Raw genomic sequence first — 22,770 nt, 5'->3', positions numbered from 1 at the left:
ATACAGGTTAATTTTTTTTTTTTAAGATTTATTTGAGAGAGAGAGAGAGAGAGAGAGAGAGCAAGCACTTCATCCCAGGACCCTGAGGTCATGACCTGAACCAAAATCAAGACTCAGCTGTTTAACCAACTAAGCCACCAGGTGCCCTAATATTGGTTATTTTTATTAACTGAATTTCAAATTATAATGCCTAAGGAATCTTTTCAAGGCTTATACGTGGCAAAGTATTTGTAATTCCTCCTTGCATTGGTACCACTATGTAGATTAAACAGCTAAGACATAAAAAACCCATCTCTTTCTATTTAAAAAATGTTATAGGGAGGTTAAGGTTTGATGATTTCCTACTTCAGTTGTGATGATTGTAAAGGAAACCTGAAGAGATGATACTGAAGTTACTCCTGAGATTTGTGTGCTTCAAGCCAAGGTCTGAATAAGCTCCAGAGTGCTCAAACCCTTGATTCCATAGGGAATGATAAAAATCCAGTAAACTCGAAGCTCTGGCCTCACTCTGTTACTCATTTAACCTGCCACCTTGGAAGCCAGCACTGAGGGATTCTCAACCTTTTCATATAAGTATAGTACATAAAAGGAATACTTATATATTATTGTGCTCATTCTAGTTCTGATTTTTTTTTCCCCTTTGAAACAGGTCGTGGGGGCCGGGTTGGAACCCATGGAGGCACTCTGTCATCATACATTGTGAAGAACATTGCTTTGGACAAAACTGATGACAGTAATCCCCGAGAAGCCATTCTGCGGCATGCTAAAGCAGCTGAAGACAACCCATATTGGGTTTCTCCAGCATATTCTAAGTAAGAAAACAGCCTTTTAAAAATAGAAAAAAATTATTATGTTTAGTGAATTAGAAATAATGTAACAATGGCTGCTTTGAGATTCTAACTCCCCATTTCTTGTTTTATTCTTGAGACAAGTACTCATAGTCATAGGACTCTACAATGGTAAATTTTTAAAGTAGGTCAATTCCATCAGTTATGGCCTATTGTAAGCCCATTATGTAAAGCCCATTCTTCTCTGATTAAAAAAGGAAAAACACAACCCTGTGTTATCTTAGTTGAGGAGGGTTAAAAGCAGATAAAAGGGAGCAGTTTGTAGGTCTGTCATTAAGGCATGCTTTTTATTTGCAGAGCTGTGTTTGGAAGTAACATGTACATAGGCAAAGTAGAGCCTGCCTGCTCAGATTCCCTCAAATAGCTCAGTGTGGATGAACATATAATGGTTCCTAAAGCCTCTAAACCAAGAACATTTACACTAGAGAAAGGTAGTGTAAAATTGTTGGATTCTTAAGTTTTCATTTTAAACCAATTTTAGACTTACAGAAAAATTGCAAAACAGTACAGAGTTCATGTACACTCTTCATCTAACTTCCCCTAAGGTTAACACCATACATAACCACAGTACAATTACTTAGCAAGCCCAGGAATTTAACACTGCTACAATATTGTTGATGAAGCTACAGACCTTACTTGAATTTCCCCAGTTTATCCTTTCTCTGTTCCAGGTTCCTGTCCAGGATCACACTTTACATTTAGTCGTTGCTTCTCCTTAGTCTCATCCAGTCCTAACAGTTTCTCATACTTTCTTGTCTTTCATGACCTGACACTGTTCACTGAAGAACACTTTTCTGTTATTTTGTACACTTCTCTCAGTTTGGGCTTGTTTGATATTTCTCATGACTGGAACAAAACTATGCATTTTTGACAAGAAATACACAGAACTAATGCTGTCTCCTTTCTGGTGCATCACATCAAGGATGTCATGTCAATATGTCTTACTACTGGTGATGCTGACCTTGATCCTTGGTTAAGGTCATGTCTGCCAAGTTTCTCCACTGTAGAGTCACTGTCATTCCTTTTGAGTTAATAAATTATTTTGGGGTGGTATCTTTTATGACTATAAATTCTGTCCCTCCTCAAACTTCTAATCTTATTATCCATGGGTAGTTTGCCTGCTGCAGTTATTACTGTGATGTTTGCCTAATGGTGATTTTCTGTTTCCTTCTTCCACATTTATTAATTGGAATTCTACTGAAAGAATCGTTCCTTCTCCTAACTTTCCTTTTTTTTAAGTATTTTTTATATCAATATGTACTTTCAAATACTTTATTTATGGGTTAAAAATCCAGTATTATCATTATTTAGTTTTTTGCTCAAATTGTTCCAGCTTTGGCCAAGAAAATCTCCTTTGGAGTAACTCCTGTCCTCTTTCGACGAGTCCCTCTATTTTTTTGAGCACTTCCTTGCATTCTGATACTACAAGATATGCTAGAGTCATCTTTGTTTTTCTTCCCCCGGTCCTGGAATCAACTACTTCTTTTTTTAGGTTCCTTTTGTTTGAGAACAATGTTTAAAAACCAAGATGCTGGTACTAGATGTGCTTATTGCTACTGAAGTGTCATTGCTTCTAGATCCTCCTAGGTCTTTTTAGCTGACAAAACTTGGAAAAATATATATATTCTTTTTCTGAAAGAGAAAGTAAACTTAGAAGTGTTCTTGAATCCAGAACTCTTGACCATGAAGTGAATACAAACAGGAAAGAATGGACTACACATAGACAGAACTACTATAGGAAAAGAAGTGAATCAGAACATTTCAAGTGGTGGAAATCTTCCCCTCCCTCACCCAAAAAACATAACTCAGAAAAAAATGAACACAACAACACTCAAAATGAAATAAAACATCCTCAAACCAATATTTGGAGATATGAAAAAAAAAAAACAACTTTGAATCAGAAATATAAAACTAAGAACAGAAATGAACAAAAAAACAGAAACAAAATCAGAACATATATATATATATATATGCTAACCTATGAAACACACACACACGTACATGTATACACACGTACATGTATACACACACACACCTCTGCATTTATATTTTAAAAACTGAGTTTATACCGATGCCTTTGATTTCAATCCTATGCCTGTTTCATTTTACCTTTCTTCTTCCTGTGTTTTTAACTTCTTTCTCCAATAATGAAAAACCTAGTTCTCATTACTAACAGAATATTTACTTATTTGTTCAATTCTAGTATACGTATCGTTTCAGAATTGCTGATCCATACACCTGTGAGAAACATTTTCTCTAACCAGGATTTCCCTAACTGCATTCATGTAGTTTTCCCCCATCCTTTTAGCCTTACAGTATCCAGTCAAGAGGTTGTTTTTCATAGTTACTTGGAAAAGAGATTTTCTTTTCCACTCTTGTCAGAGTGGTTATGTAATTCATTTGAAATGTAGTTAGGACCATTTATTAGTATGCATTCCTTTTTTGGTTTTCCCCTATGTTCTGTTTATTTGGGAGGTGTGTGTAGGGTGTGCAAAGTATTAATCTAGTGTTAGGAGCCAGAGCCTTAAAAAAGACTTGCTTTTCCTCTCTGTTCCCTCATTCGCATACCCTGCTTCTCTCATCCCCTTCCATGTTCTCCCTCATAGGCAGCCTATCTCTTTAGTTTCTGGTTCACTTTCCTGTAGGTTCTTGCACAAGAGAACAGATTTGTATTTTCTTCTACCCTCTCTTTTCTTACATGAAGGATAGTATAATATAAATGCCCTTCTGGGCCTTGCTTTTTTTTTTTTTTTTCCCCCACTTAGGATTATGTCCTGGAAATCATCTACATCGGTTCATAGAGCTCCCTCTCATTCTTTTTCACTGCTGCATAGTACTTCATTTATGGAAGTATCATCATTTATTCAGCCACTCTCTTGTGAGTGGATATTTAGGTTGTTCTGGTATTTTGCAGTTGCTGACAGTGCTATAGTACATAAACTTATGCATATGTGTTTCTGTAAGAGGTGTATTCAAGTTTTTTCTTGATGTCTTCATATATTATTAAACTTTTCTCTTAAATTATGAAAGAGCTGGACCTTGATCACTTTTCAGAACATTAATATGCTGGAAAAAAAATCAATTACGAACCAACTCAACATACATCTTATACCAGTATCAGTTCCTTGCCTGCTAATCATTATGAGCTCCTTTGCATAAAAGAAAAACACATTGTTTTAGCTTGGGTTTCTTAGAAGTAGATCCTGAGAAAAAGATTCATATAAAGGTGTTTATTAGAAAGCATCCATAGAGAAACCAATAGGAGAGTGGAGAAGTATTGAAGCCAAGTAAGGGCATGTCAAGCGAAGTTTCAGAGATGGCCACTTTGGCTCATTCTGCAAGGTAACCCTGGAGACCCTGGTCACAGGCATGGTAACTGGAGTACTTATACTCCAGTTATCTATTGATCCTTGCTAATGGCTGGAGATAGGGTGGGGGGAGACATTCCCAGGTACTTCCAGTTTCCCAGGACTTTAGGAAACTGCCCTCTGACAAAGGGATAGGTCCTGCTGTTGTGAGTGAAAGCACCCCACACAAAAATACTAAAGAGAAAAAAAAATGCTAAAGAGATTTGTGGGCTTCTTGGGAGGAGCATTGCATCCTCTGCTGTACATGCTGTAGCAGAACAGACTTGACTATGTAATATCAGTGGTGGTTGTTCACAATGTATACTAATAACCAGATAGTACAGATGGAACATCTCTGAACAATTAGTTGGATAATACTACAACAGCTAAGAGGGTCATATCAAGGCTGGCCAGCTAAATAGTGTGCATTTAGCCTTTTTTTTGTATAGAATTTGTGTGTGTATAAGCTAATGGATGTCAACACATCATTGGCAGTCAGATAAGCTTATAGATTATGCCTCTGTTGACACTTCTGTTTTTGACAGAGTCATTATTTTCTAGTACTATTAGGGTTTTTTTTTTTTTTTATGCTCAAAGAAACTTATTTAGAAACATACAAAAAAAATAGCTGGGGAGAGAAGAATCAACAGAGCCATGTTTTAAAATTTGCTGAACATAGTGAACATCATTTGGAGAAAACTTTGGCACTATCTACTCAAATTTAAAATGCAAATACCCTTTGACTTGGCAATTCTGTGTCCAGAAGTTTTGCACATGTGGCAAATATGTATGTCCAAAGATACTAAGTTCAGCATTATTTATGAAAGCAAAAGACTGAGAACAAATGTAAATATCCTTCAATGGGATATTGTTTTAGAAAAGTATATCATATCTATACAATTGAAGATAACAAGCATAAAGAATCAGCTAGATACATATGGATGGATATGTCCTAATCTCCAGTAAAACAACCAACCAACAAGCAAAAACAGAAACCAGCTTATAAAAACATGCTGTCTGCATACTTATGTTTTTAAACAGTGGATGTAACTACACACATATCTGATCATTTATACATGACTCCCTCTGGGAGGAAATACAAGAAATGTGGGCGGTAGGTATCTTTTAAGTAGGAGAACAAAGGAGCAGGAATGAGATGATGGGCAGGGTGCTGGGGTTGGGTGGAGGGGGTGAAATGAAAGGGGCTTTCCAAGTTCCATAGTCTGCCTGATAGCACTGCTGGATTTTTTTCACTATGTGCATGTATTTCTTAAAATCTCAGACATGAAAATTACGTATGATATTAAAGCTAGATCTTTCATCAAAAGATGAAAGAAGTTTTAGTTGTTAGAAGTTAAAACAATAGCCTGGAAATTCTAAGGCCAGCTTCCTGGCCTGGGTTCTAGCAAGGACCTACTATCCAGTAAGTTCTAAAAGTTATATTCTCATTGTCTCACTTTCTTCAATGGTAAATAAGGTCTTTGACACTTTCCCATAAATTATACATTGTTAATATCACCCAATAATCAGCAGTATCATTTCAGTATTTATGGAGATACCTCAGTAATTTACTTTGCATGTAAACGCACACAAATTTATTTGGAGCAGTTTGCTATCAAATGTATTTTAACATAAGCAGATTTAGGAATTTTTTTCTTCTTGGGTTTTGTTTTAGTTAAGAAAGCCTTCACATTCAAGATAATTCTTCAAATTCTCCCATCTTTCCATTAATACTTTTTTTTTTTTTGAGTTAAATCTTTTATTCACCTGAAATTATTTTAGTGAAGGGAGTGAGAAGGGTATATTCATTTCCTGTGGCCACTGTAACCAATTACCTCAGACGTGGTGGCCTGTAAAACAGAAACGAATTCTCATAGTTCTGGAGGCCAGAAGTCTGTCATTGGAGGCACACTCTATACAGAGGCTCTAGGGGAAGCTCTGTTCCAGGCCTCTTCTAGCTTCTGGAGGTTGCCTGCTAGCTTGGCTCAGAGTCACATTATCCCAGTCTCTTCTCAGTGCTCACTTTGCCCTGTGCTTTGTGTTGGTCTCCTCTTCTCTCTTACAAGCATACTCATGATGTCATTTGGGGCCCACCCAGGATAATCAGGATTATCGCCTCATCTTAAAATCCTTAATCACATCTACAAAGACTTTTTTCCAAAAAGGTAATATTTACAGCTTCCAGGGATTTAAGGTGGATATTTCAGCCTACCACAGTAGAGCTCCAATTTAATTTTTTCCTGTTGGTTATCTAGTTCCTGTAACACTTTTTAATTGGATAATCTAGTTTTCCTTATTGAATCGAAATCACATCATTACACACTACACTTCCATATGAATTTTGGCCCATTTCTGGGCTTTCTCTTCTGCTCTATTATTTGGTCTATTCAAGTGGAAGTATCAGACTGTTTTCATTGTTGAAAGACTGCCTGTTCTCATTCTTCTTATTAAAATTTTTATATTTTTGTAGGTTTCCATGACTTTAAGCTATCAGAGTAACCACCTGCCCCCTCCCCAATTCTTGGTGATATTTGTAATTGGAAGTGAGTTGATGTGCATATTAATTTAGACAGAGTTTTACAGTATTGGTTCTTTTAAACCAAGGGCAGGGTATGTCTTTCTATTCAATCACGTCTATCTCTCAGTAGTATTTTTAAGTTTTCTTTATATAGATCTTTCACATTCTCTTTTAATTTTGTCTCTTTTATTTTATCTTTTTGTGTCATTGTAAATTGAATTTTCTGCTGAGTTTATAACTCTTGTGTATATGGAAATGCTCTGTGGCCACATATATATGTACTGCAATGTATATATCGGTATTTGTTTTATATACATCTATTTATCTTGTTTTCCTATTGTTTTCAATACTTTTTCACTCAGTTTGCTTGTTGTTTCCAGGCATAAAATTATATCATATGCAAATAATGGTAATGGTAAGATTACCTCATTCTTAACAATTTTTTAAATTTATTTTTTTAATTAAATTTTTTTTATTTGAGTTTAGAGGACACAGAATGTTATATTACTTTCAGCTGTGCAACTTAGTGATTTGACAAGTTTATACATTATGCTCTGTTCACCACAAGTGTAGTTCCCATCTGTCCTGTTACAGTATCATTGACTATATCCCTTATGCTGTGCCTTTTATTCTGGCGATGTATTCAGTCCATAACTGGAAGCCTGTATCTCCCACTCCCTGTATCACCCATTTTTGCCAACTCCTCACCTCCTTCCCTGAGGCAACCATAGTTTGTTTTCTGTATTTACAGGTCTGATTCTGTTTTTTGTTTGTTCATTGTAGGATTTTTTTGTTTCGGGGATTTTTTAAGATACCATTGGTGAGTGAAATCATACAGTATTTCTTTCTCTTACTAACTTAGGTCACTTAGCATAATACCATCCAGGGCCATCCATGTTGTCTCAAATGCTATGAGCTTATCCTTTTTTTGTTTTGTTTTGTTTTGTTTTGGCTTTGTAATACTTCACTGTGTGTGTATATATCTGACAACTTTCTTACTCATTTGTCTATTGATAGGCACTTAGGTTGCTTCACATCTTGACTATTGTAATTAATGCTGCAATAAATATAGGAGTGCATTTATAATTTCAAATTAGTGTTTTTGTTACTTTGGGTAAATTACCCAATAGTGGAATTATTGGATCGTACATTTCTATTTTTATTTTTTTGAGGAATCTCCATACTATTTTTCACAAGGCTGTACCAATTTACATTCCCACCAACAGTGTAGGAAGGCTTCTTCTTCTCTACATCCATGCCAAATTGTTTCTTCTGTGTTTGATTTAGGTCATTCTGAAAGGTATGAGGTGATAACTCATTGTGGTTTTGAGTTGCATTTCCCTAATGATTATGTCTGTATACTGTATGTCTTCTACATAAAATGTCTATTCAGGTCCACTGCCCATTCTTTAATCAGACAGTTGGGGCAGAGTTGGTTGGTGTTGAATAGTGTAAGTTCTCTACGTTTTTTTGAATATTAACCCCTAATTGGATATGTCATTTGCAGATACCTTCTATTCAGTAGGTTGCCATTTAGTTTTGTTGATGGTTTCCTTTGCTGTGCACAAGCTTTTTATTTTCATGTAGTCCCACTCATTTATTTTTGTTTTCATTTCCCTTGCCTCAGGAGACACATCTCAAAAAGTGCTGTAATGCCAATGTCAGAGAAATTACTGCCTATATTCTCTATTCTCTATTACTGCCTATATTTGTGCTTTCAGGTCTCACATTTAGGTCTTTAATGCATTTTGAGGGGTTTTTTGTGTGTGTGTGTATGGTGTGAGAAAGGGGTCCAGTTTCCCTTTTTTTTGCGTGTAGCTGTCCAGTTTTCTCAGCACAATTTATTGAAGACACTGTCTTTTCCCCAATGTATATTCTTGCCTCCTTTGTCATTGATTGAGCATTAAAGTGTAGGTTTATTTCAAGGCTCTCTATTCTATTCTGTTCGCTTGACCTATGTTTATTTTTGTGCCAGTAATATACTGTTTTGGTTACTACAGCTTTGTAGTATATCTTAAAATCTGGTATTGTGATACCTCCAGCTTTGTTCTTTTTTCTCAGAGTTGATTTGGGAATTCAGGATCTTTTGTGGTTCCATACAAATTTTAAAATTATTTGTTCTAGATTTGTGAAAAATGTTGTTGGTATTTTGATAGGGATTGCATTGGACCTGTAGATTGCTTTCAGTAATATGAACATTTTTTTAAAGATTTTATTTATTCATTCATTAGAGAGAGGAAGAGAGACTGGTAGAAACACAGGCAGAGGGAGAAGCAGGTTCTATGCAGGGAGCCCGATGTGGGACTCAATCCCGGGACTCCAGGATCACGCCCTGAGCCAATGGCAGGTGCTAAACCACTGAGCCACCCAGGGATCCCCAATATGGACATTTTTAATAATGCTTGTTCTTCCAATCCATGAGCATGGAGTATCTTTCCCTTTGTTTGTGGCTTCAGTTTCTTTCATCAGTGTTTCAGAGTATAGTCTTTCACCTCTTTGGTTAAATTTATTTCTAGGTATTTTATTCTTTTTGGTACAATTGTAAGTAGTATTGTTTCCTTAATTTCTCTTTCTGCACTTTTTTATTAGTGTATAGAAACACTACTGATTTCTAGATATTAATTTTGTATACTGCAACTCTACTGAATTCATTTATTCTAGTACTTTTTTGGTGGAGTTTTTAGGTTTTTTTTTTTTTTTTTTATGTAAGTATCATGTCATCTGCCAATCATGATGGTTTAACTTCTTTTTTTTTTTTTTTTTTTTTTTTTTTGATGGTTTAACTTCTATACCAGTATGAATGGCTCATTTCTTTTTGTGGCTAGGACTTCTAGTACTATGTTGAGTAAAAGTGGCAAGAGTGGATATCTTTGTCTTATTCCTGATTTTAGAGAGAAAACTCAGTTTTCGCCACTGAATGTGATGTTAGCTGTGGGTTTTTCACAGATGGCCTTTATAATGTTGAGGTGTGTTCCCTCTAATCCCACTTTGTTGAAAGTTTTTATCATGAACAGATGTTACCCAATTTTTGTACTAGTTATCTAATTGTGTTAATACTACCAGAACAATATTAAATAATATGATCCCACATAACTTTTTCTTAATTTGAACCTTAAAGGAGTGACTCTGGGCAGCCCCGGCGGCCCAGCAGTTTAGTGCCACCTTTAGCCCGGGGTGTGATCCTGGAGACCAGGATCGAGTCCCACGTCAGGCTCCCTGCATGGATCCTGCTTCTCCCTCTGCCTATGTCTCTGCCTCTCTCTCTCTCTGTGTCTGTCATGAATAAATAGGTGAAATCTTTAAAAATAAATAAACAAATAAAATAAAGGAGTGACTCTGTTAGGTTAAATTATGTAATTTCCCTTTTGTAGGTGAAAAAGGGCAAATATTGGCAATTTCATATTCAATTTAATATTTATCCATAAAGCATAATTTTTGAAAACTCATACATACAAGATGTTAAGGATGAATCCATATCTTTCTCTTCTATTTGTCTATTCAATAAAGATTTATTAAACACCTTCCATATGTCAGGTATTGTTCTAGATTATGAGGATACAGTAGTTTTTATGGAGCTTATATTCAAGTAGGCAGAGACAGACAATAAATAAACCCATAGGGGATCCCTGGGTGGCTCAGTGGTTTGGCGCCTGCCTTTGGCCCAGGGTGCAATCCTGGAGTCCCAAGATCGAGTCCCGCATCGGGTTACCAGCATGGAGCCTGCTTCTCTCTCTCTCTCTGTCTATCATGAATAAATAAATAAATAAAATCTTTAAAAAAAATAAAGAAACCCATAAATTTTAGATGGTAGCTAGTGCAAAGAATAAAACTAAAATAGAGGTAAGAGGATTTTTAAAATATGGTGATGGGGTAAAACCTCTGCTAAGTGATTTTTGACTTGGATGAAATGAGAGAGTGAGCCGTGTAGATATCCAAGGGAAGAGCATCCTATGCAAAGAAAACACCATACAAAGATCAAGAGGCATGTTCTTCTGAAATAGATGAAATAGATTCTGAAATTTTACTCGATTTGTTTATTGTATTTCTGTGAAAGTGATCATATGACTTTTCTTCTTTGATAAATGAATATCATGAAGTATATTACTGAATTTCCTTATATCAATAATTATATATTATTGAATTATCCTTGTATCTTTAATATGACGCTCACATAGTTATGGTTTATTCTTTGTCCTCTGTCAGACTGGCTTTGTAAAAATTTTGCATGCTTTTCCGTATACATTCTCTCAGGCTATTTTGAATATTGTTAAATTTATCTACTTTGAAAAGATTTGATAGAATTCACTTGTGAAACTATCAAAACCTGTTGCTTTTCTGGAGGGGAGGGTAAATAGTAATTTCTTAGTTTCTCTCTTTCTTTTCCATCCCCCCCCACAGTAAATACTCTATTTGGATTTTCCAATTCTTGTGAATCTGTTCAGTAGCTAATATTTTCTTGGGAAATCATTCATCCAGATTTTCAGCTTTCTGTAAATAGAATTAATTAAAGTGGAATTTCTTTTTGTTTTATTGGTGAGCATTAACAAATGATATTTTCCTGCATTGTAGGTAATTTAGTTATTTACAGTTGAATAATGTGCTAGCTTAAATGTTAGCTCTGCAGATAGAACAGATACTATCATGTCTTTTTCCCTACATGTGAGGAGACCAAAGCTTGCAATTGACAGTGATTGCAACTAGAAATGTACTTCAGCTCTCTTGATCCCTACTCTAATGAGCTTTTCCGAGGTCTGTGCTCTCTGTTAATACATACCCTTCTGCTGCTGCATTTTCCTCTCATCTCCTTCCTTCCACCCAATTTTGTCACCTTCCATTTATTGCATACTAACTAAGTTCATGGCACTGTCTGTGGCATGTGATTTGTTAGCCAGAATGGCAGTGCTATTTCTCCTGTGTTCACCTGCTAGAGTATACTATTTACTGCCAAGTGGCAAAGTGTTCGAAAGGGAAGCTAATATTTAAAAGGATCTTTCCGTAAAGGTCACCGTAATCGAGAATGTGTGTCTGGTTGTTTTTCTTCACTGCAATTGACTTCTGTCAGTAATGAAATGAAGATTTACTGTATCTCACTTTATCACAGAAAAGCACAATTAGACATTACATAAATCTCCCTGCTTCCACATGACATATGCTCACCTTTGTTCTCCAATGATGATAACAAAGAGTTTTTGAACACTTTACCTTTATCGATTGAGTCTTCGAGTTTCATTCCTGGCACTAGCAATGTAATAGCCATGGAAGTTTTAAAACACTGCAAGATCACAGAAGCCTCTTGTTCAGCCACACATGGTCAGATTCAATTACAGTTTCTTGTTAAAAGAAGTGGCTCGAGGGAGGGGCGAGGAGCTGGCTGGAGAGTGGGCAGGATATAGATCCAGAATGCTATTAGCTTACACATCAGACAGAGATGGACGTGTGTGGGAGCCTGGACCCTGGCCAGCAGCTTGACAGCCTGACAGCTCTGTCAGCCATGGTCACTTTTCTTGCCAGATAAGCTGCCATTATTGCTGGTTCAGTCAATTTAATTTTCGGTGTGCATGTCTTGTCAGATACGGGATACATGGATATATGAACTTATATTAAAATATCATTCCCATCTATAAAGGATCCAGTTAAAGTCATGTTGAATTAATAGGCAGTATTTAAAGAGATCATTCTTTGAGTGAGTAAAGGTTTATATGTTATTTGTGTCAAGAAGAGACATAAAACCCCCAGAGGAAAATGTAACTTTTTTCCTGAGTTATATTTAAGTGACTGATTGTCCCTGTCCACCATATTCCTGTGTAGAGGCCAGCATTTCTCAAAGTGGTTTTGTGAACTGCCTCTCATCAGAGTCAGAGGTGGGAGTAGTGAGTTAAAAATGCAGGTTTCTAAATGGCACCTCAGACCAATTCAGATTCTGTGAGCTTGGGGCTGGAAATCTGCATCTTAAGTTTCTTAGGTGATTATTTTGTGCACTAAACTTTGATAATAATGCAAAAGTGATTATTTAAAATAAATCACAAATGATTTACCCCTAGAAAATTAAAATGCACAGAATATATTATTCCAATTATACAGGGTGCCTGAGTGGCTCAGTGGTTGGGCATCTGCCTTTGGCTCATGGCGTGATCCTGGAGTCCCAGGATCAAGTCCCGCGTCAGGCTCCCTGCATGGAACCTGCTTCTCTCTCTGCCTGTGTCTCTGCCTCTCTCTGTGTCTCTCATGAATAAATAAATAAAATCTTAAAAAAAAGAACTTTATATATATTGTTTATTTATCTTCACAACAGCTTATGAAGGAAATGGTATTATTGTCCCATTTTACAGATGAGGAAGTTGAGGCTTATAACTTGACCAAAGCCACACAGGTAGCAGGTAGCAGAATTGGAATTTGAATGCAGGCAGTCTGGCTTCAGAGTCAAGCTTCTGCTCTTGATGACTACAGAATATTGCTTCTCATCACAAAGCAACTGATTGCAGTTACTAAAAACTTGATTACTAGTGAAGCTGAAAAGACGACCGTGTGAGCCAGCGTGGCATAGCTGAACACTAGACTAAGAATCAGACGTTCCAGGGATCGTTCTCGCTGTGCATTTCACTGACGTTGCCTGCGGTTGTTTCCCCGACTGTGAAATAAGAGAGCAGGGCGGTAACACCCGGCTACACACCCGGCTACACATGTGAGCTGAGGGGGGGTGCAGATGACACCTGGGTGGCCTCAGGCCTGTGTGCTCTTCAAACATTTTATCCTTCTAACTTTAACCATTTGATGATAAGGCAGGTAATAGTGATTTTGGAGGGTTCTTTTTGTTTTCCTTTTCCTCTCTTTTCTCTTTCTCTTTTTGTTTCCAATTTCCACAGGTTTCGCATTTGTCCCTTTTTTCCACCCTCACCCAGGCTTTGAACTCACACACCCAACATTATGAGTTAGTGTGCCCTCTTTAATGAGTCTGAGACATGTTTATCTGTTTTCCAAAATATTATGTATTCATTTTTTGAAGAAAATAGAACATTCTTTATCTAGAAACATCATGTTGCTTCTCATCTTCTTATTTATCCCTAATATTTAAAAAAAAAAAAATTATCTTTGATTAGCTCTTTGCCAGAAAGAAGGGCCCATTGCAAGTGGAATCTTTTGGTCAAGCCCTTCATTTAATCTTAATAATTCTGCAATTGTGATGACTGGGTCACAGTTCATCTGGACTGTATTCATTCTAACAGGGTTAACAAGTGTGTCAGATTGTCAAGTCATGGCTATAATTGACTTTGGCTTTGAGGTTTTCCTTCATAATAAACAATGGGCCCTGAGCCAAAAAAGCTTGTGGTTTATACTCCCATTCTGATGACTAAATATTGCAAGTGATTTCTCCTCATACTCATTCTGTGACCCTGGAACTCGCTTTATGCTTTTTGAATGAATCATATCAGAAGAATATCCATAATTAAAAAGAATGTGACCTGTGCACTTTTCATTGCAGCTGAAGACATTCTGAGATTCTTCTGTGGCCTGAGCACTAGAAAGGGAGTACAGAAGGCCTAGGTTAGAGCTTAGTCAGAAGAGAGAAGACAGCCTGGCTTGATGGTTTGAATCTCTCACACAAACAATGCACCTCAGAAACACCCTCATAGATTATTGCAGGGAGGAATATTCATTATTCGTTACTGACTATTCTACACAAAATTCTTATGGATGGAAACATTGAGGGTGGGACTCAGTTTTGTTGGGCTTCTGACATTTTTCTCTTAGAACACAGTTGCTGGGAAGGACTCACTTTATACAAATATGATTGAGAATTCAGTTTTAAAAATGTCCCAGGGCAGCCTGGGTGGCTCAGCGATTTAGTGCTGCCTTCAGCCCAGGGTGTGATCTTGGAGACTCGGGATTGAGTCCCATGTCGGGCTCCCTGCATGGAGCCTGCTTCTCTCTCTCTCTGTTATCTCTCATGAATAACTAAATAAAATCTTTAAAAAAAATGTCCCAAAGGGAAAATTATTCAGCACAAAGTATCATCTAATCAGAATTGATAGATTTGAGAAAGACATTTGCTTAAGCTTTTACATTTGCTTCATGAACTATATTAGCAAATGCAGAGTTTACTGAAGCTAAAACAAAATAAAGCGAAAAAACCTTTCAGCCCTTCTCTGATTAGTTTATTTAATGGCTCATAACAATAACTGTGTTGATATGTAGTCTGTCCTCCTTTTCTTGGTAACTCTAGTAAACAAGTTGACATACATAGTCAGGTGAAAAATGTTTACTGTTCCCCAAGTGAATTAGTTAAACTGGAAAAGAAGTTTCACATCACCCTTCTGTAAGTTTAAGTTTTCAGTTAACACCTGGAAAAATGCCTAAGTGTGCGCCATAAACTAGTAAATTAGATAGTCTGGATAAAGCTGATTTCAATAAGGTGGGTTACTCTGCTGGTACTCAGGCTTACCCTGTCCCCACTGACCTATTGAGCCAGGTGATTATACCTCTGGCTGAATGGAATGTTCCCCTTACCAACTTTTCCTTCATGTCAGTCTCTTTATAGGCTTTTGTTTTGGGCAACTGACATAAATCTTCCATGAGCCTGGAAGTTTGAATGGACAACTTCCTGTCTCTTGAGAAAACAGGTACAGAACTAATTAAATACAAGACAGGGGAATAGGCTGGAAATGGAAATGCTTTGTCAAGGTGTAATGTATTTCTTGCTCATTTTTTATTCATGCATGTATTTCCTGAGTTCCTGACATGTGTTCAGTGCCCATTTGGTTTGGTTTGTTTTACTCTTCCTTATGAAAGCACCCAACAAAGTCTGTGTTAAAATCAGTGTACAAATTTCAAGCAGCCCAGAAAGGAATCCACTTTTTTGTGGCCAGTGACAATGTTAATAGAGACTTGGAGTATTTTTTGTTGTTGTTTACTTGCTGGTTTCCTATTGGTTTTAAAATCAGGGACTTCTGGACCAACTTTTAATTGTTTTCAAATCCATTAGCATTTTTGAGGGGGGTGGGACGCCTGGGTGGCTCAGCAGTTGAGCATCAGCCTTTGGCTCAGGACGTGATCCCAGGGTCTTGGGATCTAGTTCCGCATTGGGCTCCTTGCATAAAGCCTGCTTCTCTCACTGCCTCTCTCTGTGTCTTTCATGAATAAAGAAATAAAACCTTAAAAAAATTTTTTTTGCATGTGTCATTTTATTCCTGCTTGGCATTGTTGCTTTATTATTTTTTAAAGATTTTATTTTATTATTATTATTATTAAAGATTTTATTTATTTATTAGAGACAGAGAGAGGCAGAGACACAGGCAGAGGGAGAAGCAGGCTTCATGCAGGGAGCCCGATATGGGACTTGATCCCGGGTCTCCGAGATCAGGCCCTGGGCCGGAGGTGGCACTAAACCGCTGAGCCACCCTGGCTGCCCTAAAGATTTTATTTATTTATTCATGAGAGACACGCATGAGAGGCAGAGACATATAGGCAGAGGGAGAAGCAGACTCCATGCAGAAGCCCGACACGGGACTCGATCCCAGGACTCCAGTATCACGCTCTGGGCCGAAGACAGGCGCTAAGCCGCTGAGCCACCCAGGGATTCCCCTGTTGATTTATTTTTATAGTAGTTTTCTATGCCAAGGGCAAATTAGGCCATCCCCCAGGGAAGAGATCTTTTGGTTCTCTTCCTAACTTTGCCTAATCATTTCTGTTTCTCATTGTCTTAAAGAGTAATGACTGAAGAAATCCATTTTTAAATGCCCTAGATAATCATTCATGAATTGAATTTTTTGAGTCTTTCCCCAAAAAATGAGTTTCCAAAATTTTTCAAAAGAATAACTGCTGGAAATTAATTTAAAGATAATAATGGCTGCAAAGAAAGAATAGCTGCAAGATTCAAAGCTGTAATTCTCTCACTTTGCTTCTATAAAACACTGGCATTCTCTAGGACTTGACAGATTCTGACTTGACTTGTTCAGTGTACTCAAGTCAAATACTCTTTTGTAGAAAAAAAGTCTCTATTCAACAAACAACATATAGCTCTTATGGAAGGCTCTGAATGGTGCTATGAGAATGTTGGTATTAGGAGCAGGATGGATTGGAACAGGGGAAACTTCTCTCCGTGGGCTGTATCTTCCTTCACCTGCTCATGCCTAACTCCCAAGAATTAAAGACTGTTTCAGGGGTGGGCCTGTGAGAGTGTGGCCTTGAACCCCATCCCTTCACCCAGTCTTCAGTGGTCTGAAGGCATGTGTCCGGGGCTGGCTTCTCCTAAGGTGAGAAGTACTTTCCTACATTTGGGAAGCTCATCACATGTCAAAGTTAATGTTAAGAAGACAGAGTCTCACTCCACAGCCTGGTTTCAGAGCCCTGCTTTAAAGTACTGCCTTCTTTCCCCAGCTGGGAGGGAAAATGTTCCCATGGGTGCTGCTCAGTGTTCTCTACCAACCGGTGCTATGAGATAAGTGTAGGAATTGAGGGTAGTCATTTAGAAAATTGTATAGCTATTTGATATATTTTTAGAATCTAATAAAAAAGTTTGATTTGTACTTTGAAACAGTCTTTATTTTTCTAGAAGTATAATATTTGTCTGCAAAGGATTGGAAATTAGAAAACAAAGATGGGCTTACACCACAGATGGTTTGAGAAGCACTGCTCTAGGCAGAGCCCCAGATTGGAGCTAAGGCCTTCTCCAGCGTGCCTCTTGTTTATTCTAGAAGCAGGTTCATTATTCCTTATCCCCAAGTCCATGAGTCTGATTCTTCTTTTTTTTAAATAAAAAAAAATTTTTTAAGTTTGATAAAATATATATAACATAAAACCCTCTTTAACCATTTTTAAGTGTGTATTTCAGTAGTGTTAAGCACATTTACATTGTTGCGCAGCCAATCTTCAGAACTCTTCTTATCTTGCAAAACTAAAACTCTATACTCCCTAAACAAGAATTATTTCTTTCCCCATCTTTCCAGTCCCTGGCAACCACCATTCTGCCTCATGGATATGACTATCTGAGTACCGTATATTAAGTGGAATTATATAGTATTTGTCTTTTTGTGACTGACCTGTTTCACTTAGCATAATGTCATTAAGGTTCATCTGTAGCATTTGCCAGAATTTCTCTCCTTTTTAAGGCTGAATAATATTTCATTATAGATATCACCACATTTTGTTTATCCATTCATCTATCCACAACATTTAGGTTGCTTCTACCTTCTGACTATCTGAATAATGTTGCATTGAACATGGGTATGCAAATATCTCTTTAAGACCCCACTTTCATTTTGGGGGGCATATTTCCTGAAGTGGAATTGCCAGATCACATGATAATTTTATTATTATTATTTTTTTTTGAGGAACTACCATGTCATTTTCCATAGATGCAGCATCATTTTAAATTCCCACCATCACTGTGTAAAGGGTTCCAGTTTCTTCACATCCTGGCCAATACTTTTTATTTTCTGGGGTTGGTTTGATAGTAACCATCTTGGTGGGTGTGAGGTGTTACTATGGTTTTGATCTGCATTTCCCTAATGATTGACAATGTTGAGCATCTTCTTATGTGCTTGTTAGTCTTTTGCTATCTTCTTTGGAGGCATATCTATTCAAGCCCTTTGCCCAGTTTTAAACTGTGTTGTTTGGGGTTTTGTTGTTGTTGTTGTTGTTATTGTTGAGTTTTAAGAGTTCTTTATATATCCTAGATACTAACCTCTTATCTTACTTGATTAGCAAGTATTTTCTCCCATTTCATATGTTGGTTTTTTAGACTATCGATTGTGTCCATTGGTTCATAGGTTTTAATTTTGATAAAGTTCAATTGACTTATTTTATTATGCTTTTGCTTTTGCTGTTTTATCAAAGAAACCATTACTATATTCCAATGTCATAAAGCTTTTCCATAATATTTTAGTTTTTGCTCTTAGGTTTAGGTCTTCGATCCATTTTAAGTTAACTTTTGCATATGGTGTAAGTAAGAGTCCAGTTTTATTTATTGCATTTGGTACAATTTTGCGAACACCCTTTTTTGAAAGGAACCTACTTCTTACACTCAGGTATTCCCTACCTAGCCAATAAAATGAAAGACAAAATGGTAAATAAGCAATGCTGGGAAAATTTGGATGCTAGTTTGTGCCTTGATTTTGGTAACTAGGGGAAGGAGAGCCTGGCTTTTTGAAAGCTAAATGTCATGATTTGATGTTGCATATACATAATATGGTTATTTTGCTGGCAACATTGTAATTCAAAAAAACAGAATTTAAAATACTAAATTTCATGGAGTTCCTTAAAGAGACCATTCTATCTTCTACACAAATTCATATCCCCTAAGTTAAAATTACCTGGAGAGGGCAAAGGAAACTGTTATGGTCTGGTAATTGAAAGTGACAATCTGAGTGATCCTGATTTTAAAGTTTAGTCAGTCAGTTTTGCTGAGTTTAGTGCTGAGGGAAAATGTATCTCCTTTGAAGACAAATATTTTTTTATTCTTTTTCTTGGCTACTAGAAAGTTGAGTGTTGTCTTATTATGCTTATCCTTTTGTTCCTTGGTTCTTCACCTTCTCATTTGTTTTGATTTTCTTTATAAGTCCATTTTATTGAGGTATAATCTATGTATAATAAATTTGAAAATGCACTCATTCAAGTTTTGACAAATGTATACACACTTATGTAATCACCACTTCAATCAAGATTATGCAACATTTCCATCCCTGCAAAACATTCATGCCTCTTTACAATCATTGCTCCCTTTCTGCCCCGTGTCTTAGCCCTTCAAGTTAGCCACCAACTTGCAAAAAATAATTTTGGGAAGTAGGTAGAATATGAGAGTAAGTACTTACATGAAATAACCTTTTTAAACCTTTCTATTCTTCCTGTGATCTGTCATTTAAATTCTTTTTTTATATCCAAAAAAGCACCATTAAAACTTCTTTTTTTTTAATTTTTATTTATTTATGATAGTCACACACACAGAGAGAGGAGAGAGAGAGGCAGAGACATAGGCAGAGGGAGAAGCAGGCTCCATGCACCGGTAGCCCGACATGGGATTCGATCCCGGGTCTCCAGGATCGCGCCCTGGGCCAAAGGCAGGCGCCAAACCGCTGCGCCACTCAGGGATCCCCATTAAAACTTCTTAGTCCTTAAGTCTTGTTGCGGCTAACATTGACGAGCTGGTTGTCTCATGAAGCACTGCCACATACCTTTATAAGACCACCTTATTTTTTTCTCTTTAGAAATTAAACATCTAATTCAAAAGATTTTTAAATCCAGACAGATTTGTTCCCATATGGGTTTGTCCATACCTCTGTGGCCCACATCTTTGCCAGTAGATGAAATATGCAATGAGCCCCAGTTGTCTTTTGTAGCATGTTAGAGAGACAGGGGTGCTGCTTTCTAGTAATTCAGCAACTCATGAAAAGCTGTAGCTGTTTTTGGAAACATTAGAGCTGTGACTTGTTTGTAGATGTCATAACAGTGTCTTGAGAAGTTTGACTGGATTGTGTATGAGGACACTTTAGGTTCCAGGTAGATGTGTGAGTCACTAGAGGGACAGAAGTTGTGACTAGCTTATGCGTGAGGAATTCCGGTACATAGCTTGCATCAGAGCAACATCAACATGAGTGTGGATGGTATAGACTTCTTCCCAGGATAGTAAAACGACAGCAACAAGTAATACAAGGTTTTAACTCTATTTTCACTTGCTAAAGAAAAGGAATGGTTGTTATCATTATTTTAACATTCTGGAATTGCTTTGATGTAATGAATTGAATTCAAGATGAAGATATAAGCTTAAATATATCATTTTCTGATACAGTGCTTTAATATTTCCTACTTTGGAAAACAGTAGTGGAGGAGGTCCCTCAAAAAGATAAAAACAGAACTACCCAAAACCTAAAATTGTACTACTAGGTATTTTCTCAAAGGATACAAAAATACAGATTTGAAGGCACACATGCACTCCAGTGCTCATAGCAGCATTATCAACAATTGCCAAACTATGGAAGGAGCCCAACTGTCCAGTGACTGATGAATGGATAAAGATGTGGTATACATATCCAATAGAATGCTACTCAGCCATCAAAAAGAATGAAATCTTGGGATCCCTGGGTGGCGCAACGGTTTAGTGCCTGCCCTTTGGCCCAGGGTGCGATCCTGGAGACCCGGGATCGAATCTCACGTCGGGCTCCCAGTGCATGGAGCCTGCTTCTCCCTCTGCCTGTGTCTCTGCCCCCCTCTCTCTCTCCCTCTCTGTGTGACTATCATAAATAAATAAAAAATTTTTAAAAAAGAATGAAATCTTATAATTTGCAATGACGTGGATGAAGCTAGAGAATATTATGCTAAGCGACCTAAGTCAGAGAAAAAGAAATACCAAATGATTTCACTCATATGTGGAATTTAAGAAAGAAACAGATGAACCTATGAGAAGGAAAAAGAGAGAAAGAGGAAAGCAAACTATGAGAGACCCTTAATGATAGAGAACAAATTGAGGGTTGTGAGAGGGAAGTGTGTGGGAGTGGGCTAAATGGATGGATATTAAGGAGGGCACTTGTTGTGATGAGCACTGACTGTTATAGGTAAGTGATGAATCACTAAATTCTACTCCTGAAACAAAAAAAAAAACAAAAAGAAAAAGAAAAATGTCAAAAAAAGATTTCCTTGTAATGTGATAGAGCTGTTTTTAAAAGGGAATCAGGAATAACATGACCAAAAAGGAGCATAGATTATAACCGTTTCACATATTTATTTTTTGAAATTATTTTTGTATGAATTGTATAAAAAGGAAAGTCATTGAACCATGTATGTTTATAAAGCTCAGAACTAATGCAAAGATTGCTTGATGTACCGTGTGCCAGAATTAAAGCAGTGATACTCAGTGATGTATCCTAAAATGTTTGACATTTCTGTGCACTGAACTGGGTGTTGGAGTGGAGAGAATGTCTATTCATTTGTTTTTTTATTTTTGCTGGCAGTACTCAAGTTATTCTATATATTATAATCCATTATTTTAGACTCATTAAATAAGAAAGCAAATTTTCTCAAATTCTCCTGTTCGTGTGCACCATATTTACATGTATTTGGACTACTTAAATCTAGGAACAACGCAAAAAGCCGTAAATAAAGGTCATGTGTGTTCTTGCTTGGTGACTATAATTTGGCTTCCCAAACAGTCCCAGTTGGCCTAAGTTTGAAGTAGAGGGTGGTTATGGTTATGAATATATGAGATACTGAATTTGATACATTTTCATTTTATTTAAGCAAAGGACAGCATACATAATCTGCCACAGAGGGAAAGCCTTTAGGAACATCTTTGGCTCTTTGATCAACAAAATTAAATTTCTCTTATTCTTTTTTTTTTTTTTTTTGGCCAGGAATTTGATGATTGATATTTAATAATTGAGAGATAATTGAGTCCTCAAATATGCTTCCACTTGATGAAAGTAGCAAAGTCTAATCGAATAAACACTTGGTGACTAAATTTTTCCTCTTTTTATTAACTTTCTTTTAGGACTCAGCCCAAAACCATGTTTGCCCAAGTTGAATCTGACGATGAGGAAGCAAAGAATGAGCCAGAATGGAAAAAGCGTAAAATTTGAAGACTCTCACATGAGTGCTGTTTGCATGAGGGGAAGTGATATTGGACAGTTGTTTTTTTTTTTTAATGAAATAAAAAATACATTTTTATGAAAAGTTTTTGTAGTTTGCATTGTTGAACCATTCAAAAGATTGGTAGCTAATCTTCACTAAAATTGTACTTACATTTTCTTAACTACAACTATGAATCTGTATTATAAATAAATAAGGGATAGATTCTTAGCCTATTACCAAGTAATTTAGGTATTTGGAAACTTTAGTCAACAATTATTGGTCCTGTACAGATTCTTGGGAATCTGTACCTTGGGAGAGAGAACCTTGGGAGAGAGAATGTACATTGAGATGGACGTGTGTCTTGAGCAATTCTAGGAGCATAATATGAAAATAGGCATCAAAAGGTTTAATATTTCTGTATAATTTCACAATATTTATTACATGATTATAAATAATTAGGCTGAGTTCAGGCTAAAAGCATTGCTGTACTAGGAAAGAACAT

The 22,770-nt window shown here is 36.8% G+C and overlaps 1 protein-coding gene across 2 annotated transcripts in view; it reads left to right on the top strand.

Moving 5' to 3' along the window:
- The window catches only part of WDR70 (WD repeat domain 70), a 303,275-nt gene extending 280,905 nt beyond the window's left edge, over positions 1-22,370 (top strand). For both annotated transcript variants that reach the window (XM_072757062.1, XM_026016676.2), the window contains exons 17-18: positions 650-812; positions 22,189-22,370. In XM_072757062.1, coding sequence (XP_072613163.1) covers positions 650-812; positions 22,189-22,276 — 251 coding nt within the window. In that variant the 3' untranslated portion in view covers positions 22,277-22,370. The remainder of the gene's footprint in view (positions 1-649; positions 813-22,188) is intronic.
- Positions 22,371-22,770: the final 400 nt, after the last annotated feature.

This window comes from Vulpes vulpes, chromosome 4 (genome assembly GCF_048418805.1).
Source record: "Vulpes vulpes isolate BD-2025 chromosome 4, VulVul3, whole genome shotgun sequence".
Lineage (NCBI taxonomy): Eukaryota > Metazoa > Chordata > Mammalia > Carnivora > Canidae > Vulpes > Vulpes vulpes.
Note: the sequence above shows the minus strand (reverse complement) of the source record. Positions and strands in the feature narration are given on the sequence as shown.